The sequence below is a fragment of the Patagioenas fasciata genome, chromosome 10, assembly GCF_037038585.1.
Source record: "Patagioenas fasciata isolate bPatFas1 chromosome 10, bPatFas1.hap1, whole genome shotgun sequence".
Taxonomy (NCBI): Eukaryota; Metazoa; Chordata; class Aves; order Columbiformes; family Columbidae; genus Patagioenas; species Patagioenas fasciata.
This window is the reverse complement of record NC_092529.1, coordinates 16,911,854-16,930,938: the sequence shown is the minus strand read 5'-3', so window position 1 is coordinate 16,930,938 and position 19,085 is coordinate 16,911,854. Positions and strand designations below refer to the sequence as shown.

Sequence of the window (19,085 nt, the reverse complement as noted above, 5' to 3'; positions counted from 1 at the left end):
GCAGAGAATATCTTTATTAAGAAATACTGGACACTGGTAACTGAAAGCTGCATATTTAGAATATCCAAGTGTTACTTCCAACTCAGGACATTCTATGATTCTATGATCTAACAAATATCTAATTTAGCATTGGGTACAAAAGTTTACTTTGCTGTTGTCTCAATCTATAGGATGCCGGAGTCCCTCATAATAAGTGGTGCTATAAGGGAAAACGAAATACGTCTGAGAAGTTGGGATCTAAACTGATCTGAAGTTTAAAGAGGCTCTGGGCTGATCTTTCGCTTGGTTTGCTGTAGAGTATGTTCTTGTCCCAGTGTCCAAATCAAAGAAATAATTCATTACACACTTCTAACTGCTTCACCTCCACTCCTGTTAATCATCTTCATGGAGAAAATAGGCTGTTTTAGCAGTTAATGACTAAAAAGGATTTGAGACTCTCAAATGAAAAATAGAAGTTTGTGATTTTTTTTGTTGTTGTTGTTTTACCTGATTAGGAAAAACAAAGTGCCCAAGTAGAGCTGGACATCATGAATCTTTTGACCTAGCAATTGTCTTATACTAAAGTATTCATGAGTATAGTCTGAAAATGCCTTCTTGGAAATATTCAGTTTTCATCTGAGAACAAGTGTCACTTTCCATTAGTTTTTATTTCTTTCTTTTGCTGCAGACAAACTGGAATATTACAAAGGGCAGATCCATGAAACTTTCTCCAACTTTCCCTCGGGGAGGGAAAGCAGCCTTTTTAATCTTAAAATGACAGTCTTTCAGTTGTGCAAAAAATGCCTTTCATTTTTGCATAAAACATCACATTGAAAAAACTAGGCTGACCTATTGTGGCAGGAGAGAAGGCGAGGGTGTATTTGACTGCAGCATGCTTGTGTGAACTCACATACAGATAGATTCAGACATCACTGTGTGTAAATACAATCCCCATGGGCAGAGAGAGCTTTTTTTCTGTCAATGGAATCACACTATGACTAGCAGTTTTTTGCTGTTATCTCAGGGTATAGTAGTGTTTTCTAGATTAAGCAACAAACCATAATGGTCAGCTGCTCAAAGCGCATGTCCTTGGCTGCCAGGTCACCCCAGTTCTGCCATGACACCCAGAGCAGGGTTCTCCGTGCAGCCTGTTTGTAGTAAAGTTGACCAAAGCAACTATAGCTCAAGGTAAACTTTTAAAGCAGGGCCAAACGCAGCCTAACAGACAAGCTTGGAAGAGATCTGCCAGAATTCAAACCCTGTTCTGCCAGTCTGCTTGTAACTTACTAGTACAGTCTACACAGTGCTCTTGAGATTAATAAATATATAATCCTATATCCCACAGTCCTTTACCACCGTGTTTGAAACATTTCCCATTAACAAACCATAGTCTGTGCAGGTTAAAAATATAAATGCAGCTCATTGGAGGGGGGGGAATAGAAAATATGTATTATGTTAAAGCCAAGTTTTAGGCTTTTGTGTGAATTCTGAGGAGAAAAATGTATTTCTCCAGGTGGTCTCTCAAGTGGAGGGAAGGATACAGTTTCTTGGCTACGCTAGCAATTAGAAACAGGGCAACACTATACCCAAAACGTGGCTTCTAATCTAAGCCAAGGCACTCTTCATCTTTTCTATCAGAAGCATATTCAGCAACATGCCTAAGCACAAACCTAACTTAAAGCATATGAGTAATTCTAGTGAGTTTACTCTTTAAATCTTAACTGGAAGGATCATATCTGATGTTTACCTTTTGTAAGCATTGCATAGGTTGTTTCAGGTTGCACTGCAACCTGTGTAGTCCTCTGCTCTGATTTTCTTCAGCAATAATAAAGAACTTGTGTGTGTCAGAGAGATGAAGGTGGGGCTAAAGTATGGGTGGATTGAACCCTTGGGAAAAATAATACAGGAAAACTGTATGTGATGAATACATGCATTGCAGACCCATGACATGAAAAGCAAAGAGGCCAAGCCACTTGAACCCTTGTGCAATTAAATCTTTTCTTAACGTTTTATAGGAATACTTGAGACTGAAATCAGTACTGCAAAATACTGTCAGTGAGAATGGAAGAGGAACACTAGCATTATTAATTTCAGTGACCAGCTTATGTTTTTTAGGTCTTCATTGTTGACCCTCTGAACCAGCTTATACCTGGGCACAGAAATGCAGATGTTTGATCTGTGTTCTGGGTCTGGCAGGGAGCTCAGTAGTTTGCTAGACACTCTGCCTGAAAGATGAGATTCGAGTCAACCAAAGGCCTTTGTTCTTGTAAGGAAACAAACAGCTCTTACCTAGTCTTTCAGTTCTTGGATTGAAATAATGGCACCAATAATTTGGTGGGTGTTTATTTAGGGAAGCAGCTCTATTTCATATAGATTTATAGAATTGTATACACCATATCTTGGATAAATGTAAGAACGTAGAGAATCCTAACAGGTTTCCTACCATGCTTTAGGGTAGCTTAGACAAAAGCTGGTCTACCAGTTTCTACCTAGGATCTTTCTACTTCATTGGTAGTGTTTCTGGAAAGCTCTTTAATCTATGGAAAAAATGGTCAAAGAAATTAGAAGCTTGGAATGGGAGGTCTGCTAGTTTTCTGCTCACATAAATTGCCTGCAAAACACAGGTGGCCCTTAAAGGGCCGTGTTGGGGTAACAGTTCCCCTGGCAGTGCAGCACCACATGTTTCTGCCAGCCCCTGCGTGCCGTGCAGCTGCACAATGTATCACGTAACGGAGTCGACTGCAAGCACGCTCGCTTGCCGTTCCAGTGGGGCCCCAAAACCTGCAAATAGCAATAGGCAAGGAAACTCCTCAAGACACAGTCCTGGCTGTGGGAGCATGAATGCTTGAACCAACTGCCCAAGGCTTCTACTCAATGCATGAGACTTGACAGGTGGCTGTGCCTGGCCCAAGACACTTAGTTTGTCCCAGGCTCTTGACAGAGTTGCATACCCTGGTCTTGAGTTCAGAGCCTGGGTGACTGCCAGCATGGCTAAGTTGCTGTGGCTAGCTTGGTGGCTGAGGAAGCACTGTGCCCTGCAGACTTGTGGCCAAACTCCTTGCAGGGTGTTGAGAATAATTCAGCCTCCCAAATCCTCTTGCTGATGCTGCACTGAAAAATATTTCCATGGGCAGAAGGGACACACAATGTGTGTGCAGCTAAGCTTTTACTTGTTAGTCCAGTTAATGTCCGAACAGTCCAAATTCTTTAATTCAGAAAAACCTTGATCATATTGTCTGAACAGTTGTACAATCCACAACTAACTTTCCCAGTAACTAGCCTCTTTATGTGGTGTTTCGCTCACCATACCCATGGAGTCATCATAGCACCGGTTGTTGTCCCATCCCACACGACATCCTGAAGCTCCTGCTGTGTTGCCACCTTGTCTATCGTAGATTCTCTGTCCACGTAACACCCACCCACAGAGATCTGAAACAGATGAGGACACTTTGGTGGAGCCAGGAGGGATACGCAGTTGGAGGCTTGTGACCTTAAGTAAGTCATCTGTAAGGTCTATCAGGTTAAGCAGCAGGAGACCATGAAGCAGCAATGTTGGACACTCACGTGACAGTACAAGGGCAGCAATGAGGTTGTTTTCTCCTGTCTCTTTGCCTCCATCCTTTTTCAAACTCAAACACTCCAGGAAGCTGCATGAGAAACGCTTCAATGTTGCCAGTAACAGTTGTCTTGGGCAGCCAGTGGTAAGCCCAAATCTTCATCCTGAACCATTGCTGGTGACTGCACACCGGGCAGTGCCATTCAGGAGGTTCAAACACTAGAAATGGCAAATGGCAGTGACTTGGGCTGTGCAGCTTTGAAGAGGACTTTTCCTAGTATTGCTGGGCAGCAGCAAGGAGTACTGCAAAGAGGAAATCCTATACATTCAATGTCTGCCCTGCATACAGTAGAGAGCAGTTCTCTCTCTGGACACTCCTTTTCATGTCCAAATGGGCAGAAGGTGGCTGGAATGCAACTGAGAGCTGCCAGAGCCTTAGCTCTGCTCCCCAAGTTTCTTGCAAGAGTAACTGTCCGGGTATGAGACAGAAGATACATTAATTTACACCTCTCTAGTGCTACGGGAACATACCTTCAGTTGTAAAGCAAGGAGAGTGGGAGCAGTTCTGTGCTCACTGGGGCTTCTGGTAGGCAGGATGGGAGCCAAGGGAAGGTTGGGTTAGATGTTGACCCCAAAGGCACTGAAGAGACACGTGCATCATTTGTTTTCCTAAATATATTCCTAAATAATTCCTGGAGAGAATATATCATTACAGTTCAATTATTCACTGCGCAGTTATCAGACAAGTTTTTGTTTTATGAAGTATGTTCACAGATTAAAAAAAGAAAACCACCAACTTGGGAAAACTATGGCATTTTACATATAGAACTGTTTTATTTTGTGTGAAATTTAACTGAAATGATCTTAATGACTTATGTAAAGTGAAATATTGGGTTTTCCTTTTTCTTTCTCTTTCAAGTCCTGGTCTCACACAGGCATATTAATGATTATTTGTCAAAATCACACTGTTTGCTTACAAGGTACGAAGGCTTTTTAGACACGATAATGACAGCTTTTGATTCACTTGATAATATTTAGAATAAGCCATAAAAGCCAATCTCTGAACGAACAGACCGCTTTTATTGGCTTTTAGTGCTATTACTGCTATCATAAGTGGTAAATTGGCCTAATGCAAGTAATACTGCTGCGTCATACTGTAAAAAACAAAACAAAACAAAAAAAACCACCACCACTGCTTAGTTTTATATTTTATTTATTTTTTATGAAAAAAATGAAGATGTGGAGACTGTACTACCCTTCTACAACTGTTGGTGATTCCCTCCAAGTGACTCCTGGGGAAGCTTTACCTGCTGTTTGGACTTTCTTTGCTTAGTGATTGCCACCTCTGATGGACAGGGCTGATCATAAAGTCAGAGACCAAGAGTGTGAGTCAAGTAAATATCTACCTGAAACTCATAGGTTATTTATTTACTTAAATCATACATAAACTAGGAAAAAAAAAAAAATCATTGGTTAGCTGGAAGCTGAAATGGACACATTTTAAATGCGTTATGCTGTATTTTTTATGTGTTGTTTTATAATAAAAATTGTATTTTATAAAATATTAAACCTTTAAAATATCTGAAGACGACAATACATATGGTCACAACTTCGTCTAACCAGAGTGAGTACCAGGTGCAATAATTGCTTTTTCCTGTGATTCTTTTGACTGTCTTCTTCTGCCTCTCATCATCTCTTCTATGATTTTGCCCACTCCTGGATTTCAGAGTTTTAAAATTCCAGTTACATACCACTTCTCTTTTTCTTTTAACCAGGAGAAAATGTAAAAAAGAGTTTATCACAGCATTTTGTTTGATTTTTTTTGTAATACTTTTATATGAGGGTAATTGTTAAGAAGAAACAAAGTGAAAAGGCTTACATTTATTTTTTAGTTTCCATTCTTTCATCTTCCCCTTTCCTCACATACTGTTCAGAGCGAACTCTCTTCAGTCAGGAATATTGACTGATTTATCAGTTGTGATGTAAGTTTAGAACCAGCAGTAAACGTGCGTTATATGTTTATATTACAATCTTAAAGCCATCAAATTTCAGCTTGATCTGAGTCAAATTCCTAATTATGTATGTAATAGTGCAGATTGTTCAACATATTAAGCTTCTGTTAATCAACAAGAGAGAAGTTGTGATTTAGTTTAGTATTGACTGCTTTGGTATTCAATGAGTGTTCCCATGTGGACACATCAGTTCACATGATGGAAAGCTGAAAGAACGTCACCAGGTAGAAATGTTACACAAAGCAGTCCTACAAAATTGTAATTACCTGAGGATGCACTTTAAGACTTTTTCAAATACTCTGCTCAACTTATATCTAAGGTCTATGTAGGAAGAGTGAGTGTCATGCAGAGAGCCAGCATGAAGTATGTGTTAACAGAGTGAAGTTAACCTTGAAGACCCTTTTTCTGACTGTCAGCACAAAGGAGTCAGAAATCCTAGGAAGCCTGGAGATAGGAAATACCAGTCTGAATTTAGCTTTAGTGGTACATAAAAAGAACATGAGGTTGGAGCTGATTTATATGAGAAGCAACAGTGAGACAACAAAGAATGATAAATGATTCTTGTTTTGGGGGGAAATGTGTACTGCATTTTAAATTTAGCTGAAACTTGAGTGTTCTGAAGTCCAATATAACTTCATTATGGTTTACTATGTGGCCATTAAAAAATTAGTCTAATGACAAAGTCTATCTGAGTAGTAATCACTAATTTTACTGAATGCATGCTTGAAATAAGTATTTATTTTCAATATGCTATGGGAACAGAAAGAATCATATTCCAACTGTAATTTTGATGTCCAAGTATTTGTGGCTACATGATAGTATTTTGGCACATGTGTTAGTTGCCATGGGTGTGTAACAAAACAGAAAATTTGGTGTCAGAAGGGTTTAACCCCTTTAAGACAACTGTCTACAAAGACCACACAGCAGAAAACTCTTATCTGTAAATCTGGTGTCTGATGAGTTTGCTTCAGTAGGAAGATACTGATTTGACCTGTATTTTACTCTGAACAACTCAAGTGATCTTATTTACCTAGAATCTACACCTCTGCTTTTATTTTACAGGTGTAGTAGTGTAGGCAAATAGGGCTCTTATTTGCATCTTTGCTACAATAGCATTTTCTTTCTTTCTTAACTGCATATAGGCATATTTCAGCAAGAACATAATTAGTCATTAATCATTTCTCAGACGTCTCAACACTATCATGGCAATGTTTGTTTTCCTGTAGAGCACAACAGTGCATCTACTTCTTTATCTCTGGAGCCTACTGAGGTATTCAGGCAAAAGTTTTTCTTCCTGCACATATTTCTGTTCTGTGTATATTCATTTATGTGTGAGTGAAGAAAACATTATCATGTTTAACTGCTGCAATCATAAGCACATTAAGTAGACAGATAATAAACAATCTATCTGAATTTATGATTAAGTTAATTGTGTCTGTGTTTTTCTAAAGTGTTTATTCAGATTAAAGACTGAAATTAGAGTGAGACTATATAATCAGGAGACCCTGAGAGACTGCTTGACACCTATAAAATATAAATTAACTTAGTTTAGAGGGATAGCAAAGATCTCTGTAGCACTTAAATATTGCTCAGGTGGTAAAGAGGCCTTCTGCAATCCTCTGTTGCAGTAAGAGACTTTGAGAAACTTGGCTGACACTGAGGGCTTCAGCACCTGATTTTTGCATATGCCTCTCCACTGAGATTCAACATTCTATACAGCACATGCAGAAGATCAGGTAACTGGGAGCAATAAGCTGATGGCAGAGGTGAGGAAATGAGGAATTAAAGTAGGAAAACTACTGGAAGGAATGGGGAGAAGGGCCACCTTGATGTATTTATGGCTGCTTCACTTGATTAGACACCTCTGCCAGCCACTGCTCCTGAGGCAGAGCCAGAGATGCTCTGGTCCCTTCCTGCCTACAGGAATGAGATCCCTTCTGGTGAGAGCAGCTGGTGGATTGAACATAACCCAGGCTCAAATCCCTCTGCCTGTGCTCAGCAGTGTGTTGAGAAGACCTCCCAAAGATTTTCCACATTTTACTGGATAGTTGAATGCTGTCTCTAGCAGGGACTAGATGATCTTTTGAGGTCCCTTCCAATCCTTAACATTCTGTGGTGTGATTCCTGGGGACCAGAGTTTTCTTCTAGAAGGTGTGAATTGAAGTCCTCTCATGCAATCATATGTTCTCAGCCCAGATTTGAAGTCCCAGAACTACTCACTAATCACTAAGCTGTTCTGATAAGGGTTTTATGTCCAGTATTCTATTATTGGACATTTAGAGCAGTCACTCTTAATGTCTAAGTATCTTTCTATTTGGATTTAGCTCTAAATACTTATTTAAAAAATAGATGGAAAAATAATTCCTTTGAACCTCAGCAAACAATGAATATTTAAATTAATTCCACTTCTCTGTAATATGTTTCATAAGCAATAGATAACCAGCATGCCCAGGATTTAGCACACCTACTGCATTCTGTTTTGAGTACTTAGAAGCAGTTGTACTTTGGTCATAAATCTTCAATGAGAAGGGAGATTTGTTTTTTTTTTATTTTTATTTTTTTCATAATCTAATTCACTTTAAATATTTCATTGAATCCCTTCAATGCTAAGGATTTTACTACACTTCTACGTGGCTGCCAGTCTGGCTCTACATATCGGTGTATAATCTTGCAGGCCTATAAAACACTTTTTGAAAACTGACACTGTGCTGCTTACATTCATGATTATCCTGACTTCAAGTTCAGGGTAAAAGTAAATTAGGCCTGCATAGTGGTTGTTTTGATGGGATTTCTATCAAGGAATTAAGTTCTATAAATGAACCAAATGTTCATTAATAGGTTTGAAATGTCTGTTTTTCATAGCTTTTAAACATATAATACCCAATTACATTCAAAGTTCTTACTGTCTCCCTCCGGTAGAAACTGATAATAAAGTCAAGGACATTCGCCTTACTATTCCAGATTAGAATGAATACAATTTTTTTTTTTTTGAGCTTTCAGAGTAAGGCTGACTAAAGAAACAGACATTTTCCACCTGGAAGAGAAGAAAACCACTATGTCAAAAGGATACATGTATTGGAATCTAAGGCAAACAATATCACTAATAGCGAGCAGTTATACAATCAAATACTAAAAATTATGAAGCTTCTGATTTTATTAGTACTGTCCTTTCTTTATCGTCCAGGTTACTGAATTCTGTTTAGTACAGGCATCTTTCTGTATTGTATTGCCTTAGATCTAGGAGACCAATTTGGCATCTGATCCTTCCCTTCACGAATTGAAATGGTAAAAACGAGACATTGCTTCATTCCTTCTCCCTCATTGAGGCACTAAGATGATTACAGGTATCTGTCCTAGACATACTGGGACAAATGGGATCTTTTGCAAGCCAATGTGGCTCTGTTGCTTTAATGGAATTACTCATCACTTTGACACTGACACTTAGGTTAAGATTTTCTGTTTACCACAGTTTGCCACCTCAAGTAGAAAGCACTATAGAGGCCCTTGAATATGTGGATTCTGCTCTAACATGTATGTTGCTGAGAAAATCAACAACTAATGGATGTCTATATTGTTGTTGCGTGTTTTGCTCTACCGATACAACTGAGGGCAAAATTCTGAATATTTCACCTAAGTACAGCAAAGAATAGAATTGGTCTGGAGAACTTCCAGAGATGAATGAAATAACATCTCCAAGTCTTCTCCAGCATTGACAGTTGAATGAAACAGGCTTTTCTCTCCATTAGTGCAACAAATTTGTTGAAGGTAATCAAACCTAAATAAACCTTTACTTACATTTTTACAGTCAATATGTAGCATAGGAGCGTGACTTTAAACTTAACCCTATCACCCAGAGGACTACTACTATCCTTACTATACATTCATTCTACTTTCATGGCAGTATTCAAAGTCTTACATCTCTAAGGACCCTCCAGTTCAAAGATCAAGGACCACTCAGTTTATAAACCATAATTAGAAGTAGAGAGCTGGGACCATTGCAGATTTCATATACTCCCTTTCCATTGGAAGAGAGTCTTTAAATCTGCTGTTTTACAACTTAAAGGAAGGGTTGTCTTGATTAATTCATTTGGTCATAGTCCTGAAGCTGACAAGGCATCTTCCAGGAATTTGAGCCCCCTGGGATCCTTGTCATCAGTTTTTAAATGTGCTTTTTTTTTGTGTGTGTGGTATTCTTATCTGGAAACAGTCTGCTTGGATTACAGCACTCATAAGCATTTGGCATTTTCTGTTACATGAAACTGAGAGATATTTCTTTGCTATCAGTCTTCTGTAAAGCTTTTCAATCTAATGACTTAATTCAGACTGGAAGAAGAGAGTGAAAAAAGCTTCTGGCTCCAAATCAGCAAAATTCAGGAAACAAGTGTCCAAGCATGTATGTAAAATTGCATTCACTTCGGAGTTTTTAGAAATAATTTCTAAAAATGTCATTTAGCTCCCTAAATGCAGGGATGTGTGTCAGATCAGAACACTCTGCTGACAATCTCCCTGAAACCCAAGTACAAGACCTGCAAATCAGGTAAAAAGCTGGAGGTTGTAAAAGAATAGGGAAATTCCCTGGGTGTCTCCAGGACAACTTTCACTTCTGCAAAACCAGTCTCATGGTGTAATGTCCTTCCCACTTTATTTCCTGTAAATGTCTCTTAAAGCCCCTGGGTAACCAGCAAGAGGGGCATGCTGGGGAAAAGGCATTTCTGAGTGCTGCAAAATAGGATGGTTTTGCTAATACCCCCAGGAATATAACCCTAAATCCAGGCTGTGGAATGTTTTGGTGTGTTGCAGGTTAGGAATAGTTTGCTCTAGATTTCTGGGATGTACCACTAAGAAATGTGGCACAATCTCACCCAATGGGATTACTTCTGGAATAAAGGATTATTTGGATAATGTGAATAATGTCACTACAGCCAGGTCTTTGATTTGAGAAAATCTCCCTTTTCATATGAACTGTAGTCCTTGGAGGGGTGAAATATAATCCTGAACAGAGGCTCTATTTACCACTTAAGCCCTGTTTTATGGTTTAAGTGTTGACCTTGTACTGACCCTCAGTACAGGGCTGAATTTCACCCTCCAGCAAAAATCTGCTGGCTAGAAGAACCGATTAAAGAAACTGGGGCTAGACTTTTTACTATTTTCAAGACAATGAAAACAGGCTTATTTTAGACAAAAATGTTTCTGATTTATGAGAATTTTAGTGCAGAAAGGGGCTATTTTGGAGAAAGTCTTGAGATTAGCATTTCAGTTATATTTTTGGCAGGAAAGTAAGGAAGCCATTTCATTAACTTTTCACTGGAAGTTATATACGGAGGGCATTTGTGTACACAGCTGGGCAGCATAAAACAGGAGGGCTTTGTGTGAAAATATCCGAAAATGAAATGAAATTTCTGTGCAACTTGGATCTGTGTTCCTGGGTTGCTGTGGCCAGTTTTGGATGAAACCATCGGAGGGCAGTATTAAGCCCTCACACCTTGTCCCTTGCATTTGCGATGGATGGAGAAAGAGTGATCAGACCACTGCTGGCCCCTGTGCAAAAATCAGTGTCACCTTTCACAGCTTTGTGTCAGTCAGATAAGCTCCTGCCTGCTCCCACATATCCATATGGCTGTAATCATCAGGTGGTACCAGAAGATTAAATGTTTGTAAGGAGCTCCAAAAGCCACATGCTGAGGCTGATGCGAATTTAGCTCTGCTTTGACCTCCCTTCCCACCAGATGGCTGCTAATCTGGCATTAAACCACCACCATGGTGAAAAGAGGCCTGGTCCATGTGGAAGAGGCAGCTCTGTGGTTGTGACTGAGCTGTGCAAGGTGGGAGCATCCCTGAGTCAGCCCCTGGGAGTCTTACTCATCCTTGGGCACTGTATTTCTGAATACAAGTCCTGTGTATCTTCCAGATTCCATAGGGCCCTCTAATAACTGTGCTTGATTGAGAGCCCGCACATATGTTTCTTGCTTGGAGTGTGATGGTCTACTTGTTGCACATCTTGTGGGTGCATGAAACAGGTGGGAACACAGGCTCATGCAGAGGACATTTCTTTAATATTACCTTCAAGTACCTTTAGTATTAACTTTAATATTACTTTCAAATTACATTGGTAGTTCTTATACATGTATATATGTATTTTATACGCTTCATATTTTATATAATTTTGTGCATGTCTGGGCAAAATGTGTATAAGTGGGGATAATGCAGGTGCTGAGGGGTCCTGCCTTAGTTTTTCAGGGCAGAAATGCAGAAAACTTTGCAAATGCTTCTTTGCAAATGAGCCCATGTTTTGATCTGCCCTGATGGTTTATAGATGTTGGCATGGGGAGCTCTCTACTTCCACCTAGAACTGCCTCCCATCTCTGATGAGCTCTTTCCCATGGGAACAAACAAGCAGAGATAACTGCCTCCAATCCTACACAAAATAGGAATCTGGCTTTATTTCTGTGTCCTAGGCTTTCCTTGAGTCAGTTCACACCAGTGCTAAGGTCAGACAAGCCTAAAAAAAAGGCCAAGAACTGCCTTTTCTCACTGCTCATTTATGCCAGTTCTGGTTGATTTGCATGTGATGGTCTGATGCATACCCTCCAAACACAGGCTTTCTCATCTGTTGTGTGATCTTTTGAAATAATAATCCTGAGGAACATGCCATGCTATCAGAAAAGATTGCTGGTGTGAATTCTTCACTCTGAGACATCGTGGGATAGGACTGTTAACATTTCACCATCCTCATTTGCACAATCAAGACAGGGAGTCTCTCATGTTGTCCAAATCCAGACTCAAGTGTTAAGGAGGTGCAGAGATGTCTTAGGACTTTTTAAAGTCTAGCAAACCTACAGCATGCATTGACCAGTCTGCTTCCTTGTTTACATTTTTATTATTATTTCATTATAATTCTGCAGTCTACTAGGTGCTACAAAGGACCTCAGGCCCTCCATTAGAGACATGTTTGTCGGATAAGAGACAGGGATGCAGGAGCACAGGAGCGAGCGCAAGTTGCTTACTGAGAGGTAGAGGTGCAAGTAGGACCACTTACGTTCTTCCTGCTGATAAGATACAATCCTGTATGCACAGCCTACTGTTTCTCTAAAATACGATTCATTAGGCTTATTTGATTTCTGTTTTGCTTTGTGGAAGAAGTTTTCCCTTGGAATGAGGGTTTAATTTCTGCTTTTAGAGGCTTAAAGACAGAAGCAAAGTTTCTTCTTCCAAAAAAAGCACAAGATAAATAACCAGCAGCCAGATTAAAATCTCCCTCCCACCTTTCAGGATTAAACAGCCTATGATGCTGAAAGACAACAGAAAAACAATAGGTACCTTATTTTGGTGTTGACCCACTGCACTACCACCAGTCCATGAGTTATTACTTTGCAAAGCATTGGGAAAAAAATGAAGTCTAGGAAAGACACTAAAGCCGCAGCCTAGTCTATATTTTTTGTTTATTTCTGATTTTATGTGGTTCATGATTGTTTCTTTTAGAAGGAACAAATAATCAATACAAAACCATGAATAAAAATAACTTTTCTTTAAAACTGGATGCTAAAAGAACATATAGTCTTCTTACTGTGCTTGATGGAAACAGTACAAGTCTGTTCTCCACAATTCATTGTTTATTGGAATGCCTGAAATCTATACGTGAGATATTTTTAAAGCATTTAAACATAGAAGTTAAGCTTCTGCTCCAGACAATTTGCTTCACCGTATTCTAAAAACCCACAGAAGTGCTTAAAGCAAAGAAAAAATATCAAAAATTTTAAAAAACAAACTTCAATATAAGATAAAATAACAAGCATAGTTTTATCTCAAAGAAAATTTCCTTTCATTTTAAGACATATTTCACCTCTTTATTGACTCAGCTGCTGTATAAGACCTTCAAGGCCCAATTCTACCCTATGGCACTTTAGAGAGAAGATATGCCAATAGACAGCATTTAGCTCTTTCTGAAAGAGATTAACATTTTGATTGTTTTGTACTTGGAGAAGCTAATAATGACCTAGAAACTCTGAAGGAGGTGTAGGAATAAAACATTGTGACTGAGCATCACTGAAGTGAAATCAACTCGAACGCATACAGGTGTGAGAGATGTGTCACCTGGCTTCTGGAACAGCTCTGGACCAGAGGATAAACAACTGTATGGGACTCTGAGGGCCCATGACATTGGTCTTATCCTGCTCAGAGACATGGACCAGTTAAAGTCTGCTGTACCCTTGTACCCCTTTTGTAAAGCTGCAAATCTCTTGTTCTTTATTCTGATGGAATACATGTTCAATTCAGTTACACGTCTGATGTCCACAAGCTAAAGTGCAATGTTCCTTTGTAGGATCAGACCCAAATATCACTCAGCACTATCACTCTGATGCTCAAACTGCAAATTTTCTGCTTGCAGAGATTTGGCTGGAGTTAGCTGACACCTTGCAAGCAGAGGACTTTGGGTGTCCAGCCAAACACAGCCTGCATGCTGGCCAGCCAGCTCTGCTCCAGCCTGTGATTTCCATTCTGCAAAGTGCTGCATAAACAATGAGGACTGCAAGGCAGATGCATTAATTTAGGCCTGCTTTGTGGCAGCCTCTGTTGCAGCTAAACGCTCTAACCTACAATTAACTACATGAGCTTAAAATAGCGATGCAAATTTTACAGATGACACAATAGTGGCTATAAATGAACCTTTTCTTCAGTATCTCTCTAGTTAATGTTTTCAAAGTATGAGGTCACTTGTTGAGTCTTCCCAAAACACTTTTGTTAGGATAAGAATGTAACTGTTCTCACTAAAAAAAAATAATTTGCACCTAACCACAGATACTTAATTTGTATCATGTGCATCCTAAAAGTCTCTGCTTTGAGACTCATTCTTCTTGCGCGTATGGAATACAATAAAGTAACTCTACTATGATCAACAAACACATGTAAAGACAATAAGATATGTTCTAACTTGGCAAATCATTTTTTCAAGCAAGAATTATATCCCAAGATCCTCCTTTCTTTATATATACAGGCATATGAGATAAGCAAACCTTTACAATTGTATGTCTGTCTTCTAAATAATTTAACTAACATAATGTAGTATTTCAAATACCAGTATTTTACACAAATTATTTACTTAATAGCTGTCATTTTTCAGCCTTTAAAATTGGAAAGGTCTCCTATACTTGTTTAAAACTTCTCTGCTTCTGAGAGTGTATATTTCATAAACCGCTAACAATGGATGATATTTTTTTCTAAGATAACACGCTGCCAAATTCAAAGATTCAGGGTTAATCCTTACTCAAGTTTGAGAAAACCAAGCAAATCTTAATCCAACACAGTAATATCTTAAGTTAATACAAACATTTCATCAGAATCAAGATGACGGTCCATACTTCTTAATGGCTTTTAGTTCAGAACAAATAAAACATCCCCAGGAATGCAAGGAAATTAGAAAAAATGAGCTTTTAGGTTACTTTAAAACTTGATAATCTAGGCCTTTCTGTACCATAAGCGAATGTACATGATGTTTCGTAGAAGTTATGGAATTCGTATGGTAGAAATTCCTAGCCATATTTAAGTCTGCAAAGTATTCTTATGCCTTTTTTCTTTGAGAAAGCTTTGTTTGTTTGTTTGTTTGTTTTTTAATAAACAAGAAATATCCCTGAACACAAACCGGTAATTATTAACTCAGCAATGTAACTTACCTTTCTTCAGCCAAGAAATATTTTGCTTGCCATGTTCGAAACTTTCTGCTGGTTTGATATTTACCTTGTCTGTCTCTGCTTCTGACATCTGCAGGGGGGAAGAAAAGAATTTTGGGATGTCAAGTTCTTTTAAAGAAAGTCTCTGACAAAAAAAATATACATTCTCTGTTTTTGTTCCTGCTATAATAAATTGTGATTACTTACATTACAGACACTTTTATTTTTTCTAGATTATTGATGCTATGTAATATCTCAGTCATTAAATTTATGTTCTGTTCCTAAATGCTTTATCAATATTACATAGTTGCTGTTTGTAGATGGACTCCTTTGTAATGTAACTATAAATTACATTAAGAAATGAATGAGTGATATGCACATAGCATACTAGTAATAGAGGTACATATAACACAGAATATATACAGTCTGGCTAAAAAAGAGGCATCCATTCTGTCTGTTTATTGTGGTTCAAAGTTGCTGTAAAGCCTGCTGTCAGACAGAGGTATAATTATGTAAATAATGATAAATATTTATAAAGACAACTTGAACAAAGTGTATAAAAAAAAATCTTTACTGCCACTTGCGACAATTTATTTGCTGTAATGGGAGGAATCACATGCAAGTTACAGTACCTGAGGGTATTATGTACACCGTAGCTCTCTGCCCATACACTGTGGTTTACTTCCATTGCCTGCTAAGAATAAGATTAGGCTGTCCGGGCTCCTTCTAACTGCTTTGTATTTTTGCTGAATCCAATTAGCTAAAGAATTTCTCTATATTTTTTACCTGTATCTTCCAACCGAGGGTGAAAGGAGCAGGGTTCAGATGCTGAGGAGGAATGCTTTCGGCTGGATCCCTCGCTGCGTGTTGGTGTCCAGCATTCCCATACACTGACAAAACCGAAAGGATGAGCAGTGCACTCTCTGCCTGCCTGCTGTGTGGTGCTAGATTTGTCTCGCTGCCAGAATCAGCCAACTTATTGCTGAGGGTTTTTTTTTCGTTTTTGTTTGCATGCACTTCTAGAGCTGGGTAGGATAGGGAAGGAGCAGGGTAGTCAGCATCCCAGCGTTAGTAGAGTGATTAAAAAAATAAGCCTTGCAAAAACAAAAAAAATGGTCTGGAAAGGTTATTTTTGCAGGTCATAACCCAGGGAATCTGTAACAGGAGGAAGAAAATAAAAAGAGAACTAGGAAATGAGTAGTGGAAAAAATGGATAAATATGTCAATATTTTGGCTAAATGTGAAGTTAGAATACTGAAGGATGTAAAAATTAGACCCTAAATGTCTATTTAAACCTGTCATTTAGGATTAGACCTTTTCTTTGCCAGTGGGGAGCTGAGTGCTGTGACCCACCCGAGCTCAGGAGGGTGAAATCTGTCATCCCCCAGCAGAGGAGGTCTGCAGAGATGAACAGTTGTTCCCTTCATTGCACCAAGACTGGGTGGTCTCTGGTGGGTACAGTCCTTGTGCTGGGTGGGCTTGACAGCAGCACAGAGGGCAGAGTGTCAGTCTGGACTACTCTGTACCTTGAAAGCATTAAAAATTTCTTATTAGTTGGCTTCAAATATTATTTTGCCATAGTTACCAGCAGTGTTGCTGTAATATTAGTAGAAGAGTCAAGCTCAAAGAGAGCCAGATTTTAGAGTGCTTAGATGTTGCATCTTTCTTCTTCTCTAGGACAAAAAGAAAATGTCACACTGTTTCCCAGAACTGAATTTTGAAAGTGTTGGTTGCAGGACACATTCAGAATTATTCAGTTATGTTACTTTTTAAACTATATTTACAGAACTTCAAGCAGCATTTGTCACCAGATACTGTAATCCAAGATCCTAGTGCTCAAGTATGGCCAATAAATAATAACATATTCCCTTTGTTATGACAATTATCTTCCTCTACGCTCCCATCACATGTCATTCTTGTAAGAAAAAACTGTTTTCTTTTTTTTTTCTTTTTTTAAATCTCTCATACCAATATGACTGTGAATCTTCTATCTTCAGCTAATTGTGAATTGCATGGGAAGTGCCTACTTACATCTCCAACTCACAATGATGAGTCTTGCACGGTTTGAAAACCCATTTTAAGCAGAGTACATTAGGAATAATTGCAACTACAGTGGGGGCAACATCTAGGGGTAATATTTTGAGATCTTTGTTCATTCCCCTTGGACAAAGCTTTGAGAACCATGTATTTTCAGTTGTAGTTCCTGTCTTTCTCCCAGAAATATTCACATTTTTTTTTTATGTTGTACCTGCAATGCTTTAAATTTGTTGGTGGTCCTGATTCTTCTATTAGATTTGTCAGGGCAAACTCTATTGCTTCTGGTGGGTCCTGATAAAAAGCAGCTGGGCTCCATGCAGATCAGCCTGGACCTATCTGATTGCAACTTGGACCTGATGCTACTGTGTGTTGCAGAAGTGCTGTTTAAAATGAAGATATGGGTTGTTTCCAAAACAAACTACAGAGAAAATTCTTTCTAGTTCATTCAGCACCCCTCCCTGTTTTTCTAGAGATTTTGTCAATATCCTGATGTCTCTCAAAGAATGTAAAACAGACAAGAAAAGCCCCTCCAAACCCACAGCCTCAAAAGCTGCTGTTGCTTGAAACGATGACCCCTGAATTCTTGTCCTTAAGGTTCTGGGATTTTTTTTTCCTAGTAGATGCCAAGAGCGAGTCCAAACTCTGTCTCCAGGAGTGCAGGAAACCAGCATTGCTGACAGGTCATTGCTAAATGTATCCCCCAAACCATGACAATACCAACTCGATGGAAGCAAGCAAACACAAAGCTGGCTTTATGACTGTGCTTTGACAAAGGTAATGCAGATTTCTGTTCTGAGATGATCTCTTCACCTGCTGGTCTCAGTTGAAATGCCCTGTAGTTCCCTGTTGCACATTGGTAGCATGCAAATCTGCAGAAGTTACCTAACCTGAACCTGAGGAAATAGCTCACCGACAAGTTAAGAAAACATTAAATGAATTTCCCATTCTTAGTATTCTCCATTGCTGACATTCAATTAATGGTCCTAATGTTTTCAATCCAGGAATTTTAAATGTAACCTTTCTTAATCTCAATCAACTCCAGTTTTCTACTGAGACATGTTTCTGTGTGCTATTTTTTGCCTCATTTAATTAAGTTATTTTGGATAAATGCGTCAATATTTCTGTTTCCTAATCAATCTTAAAGTAGTTAGAGGAAAGGTAGGCTTGCCATGCATCTTCAGTAATGTCAGGCTTTGCAAAGGAGAAAGAAAACATTATGAGAGAAGGTCATTAAAATATTGAGTAAACTTGTTCTATTAAAGCTGTAATTGAATTTTTAAAACCATGGCCCATTTTAAACACCGAACTTTAGTTTATGGTTTGATAATTCATTTCACTTTTATTTTATAGGTTTTATTTTATAGCTATTAAACAGCTATGGGCCATCACTTGTTCCTTTTCCTTCCAGATTGTGAAATAGAGCATTTATATGGAGGATTAAAAAAAAAAAAATCATAATGCCAAAAGAGATGTGATATCAATCAGTTGCCAGATAAATGTACTGTATCAAGTGCTTGTTGAGATTTGAGAGTATATTTCTGGTCTGCTCAACTGGGAATGCATTCAAGTCTTTGCAGAGTTAGAGAACGGGAAACTTTAATAGGTTGTAATAACCACTAAAGCTGAGGAGAGAACTAATTGTTTGTCCTAGCAAGCATCAGAACTGTTGAGGTTTCCTTGTGCGCTTAATGTTAGGTCAGGAGTCCAGAATCAGATCCTGTCTTGAGTCTAAGGGAGGATGTGTAGCTGTCAGGCTACTGTGGTCAGGAGAGTTTTTGGTTACATCTTTGTGTAAAGCATTTACAACATTATATTTTACTACCTAAAGTGACTTTT

General features: G+C 38.7%; 1 protein-coding gene across 3 annotated transcripts in view; it reads right to left on the bottom strand.

Annotated features, from left to right (window-relative positions):
• The window catches only part of MDFIC2 (MyoD family inhibitor domain containing 2), a 47,360-nt gene extending 31,217 nt beyond the window's left edge, over positions 1 to 16,143 (bottom strand). For 2 of the 3 annotated variants that reach the window (XM_071813236.1, XM_065845990.2), the window contains exons 1-2: positions 15,999 to 16,143; positions 15,216 to 15,303 (exon numbers count right to left, since the gene is read on the bottom strand). In XM_071813236.1, coding sequence (XP_071669337.1) covers positions 15,216 to 15,303 — 88 coding nt within the window. In that variant the 5' untranslated portion in view covers positions 15,999 to 16,143. Of the gene's footprint in view, positions 1 to 15,215; positions 15,304 to 15,844; positions 15,924 to 15,998 lie in introns of those variants that run through there. The other variant, XM_071813237.1, reaches the window with a different exon arrangement.
• Positions 16,144 to 19,085: the final 2,942 nt, after the last annotated feature.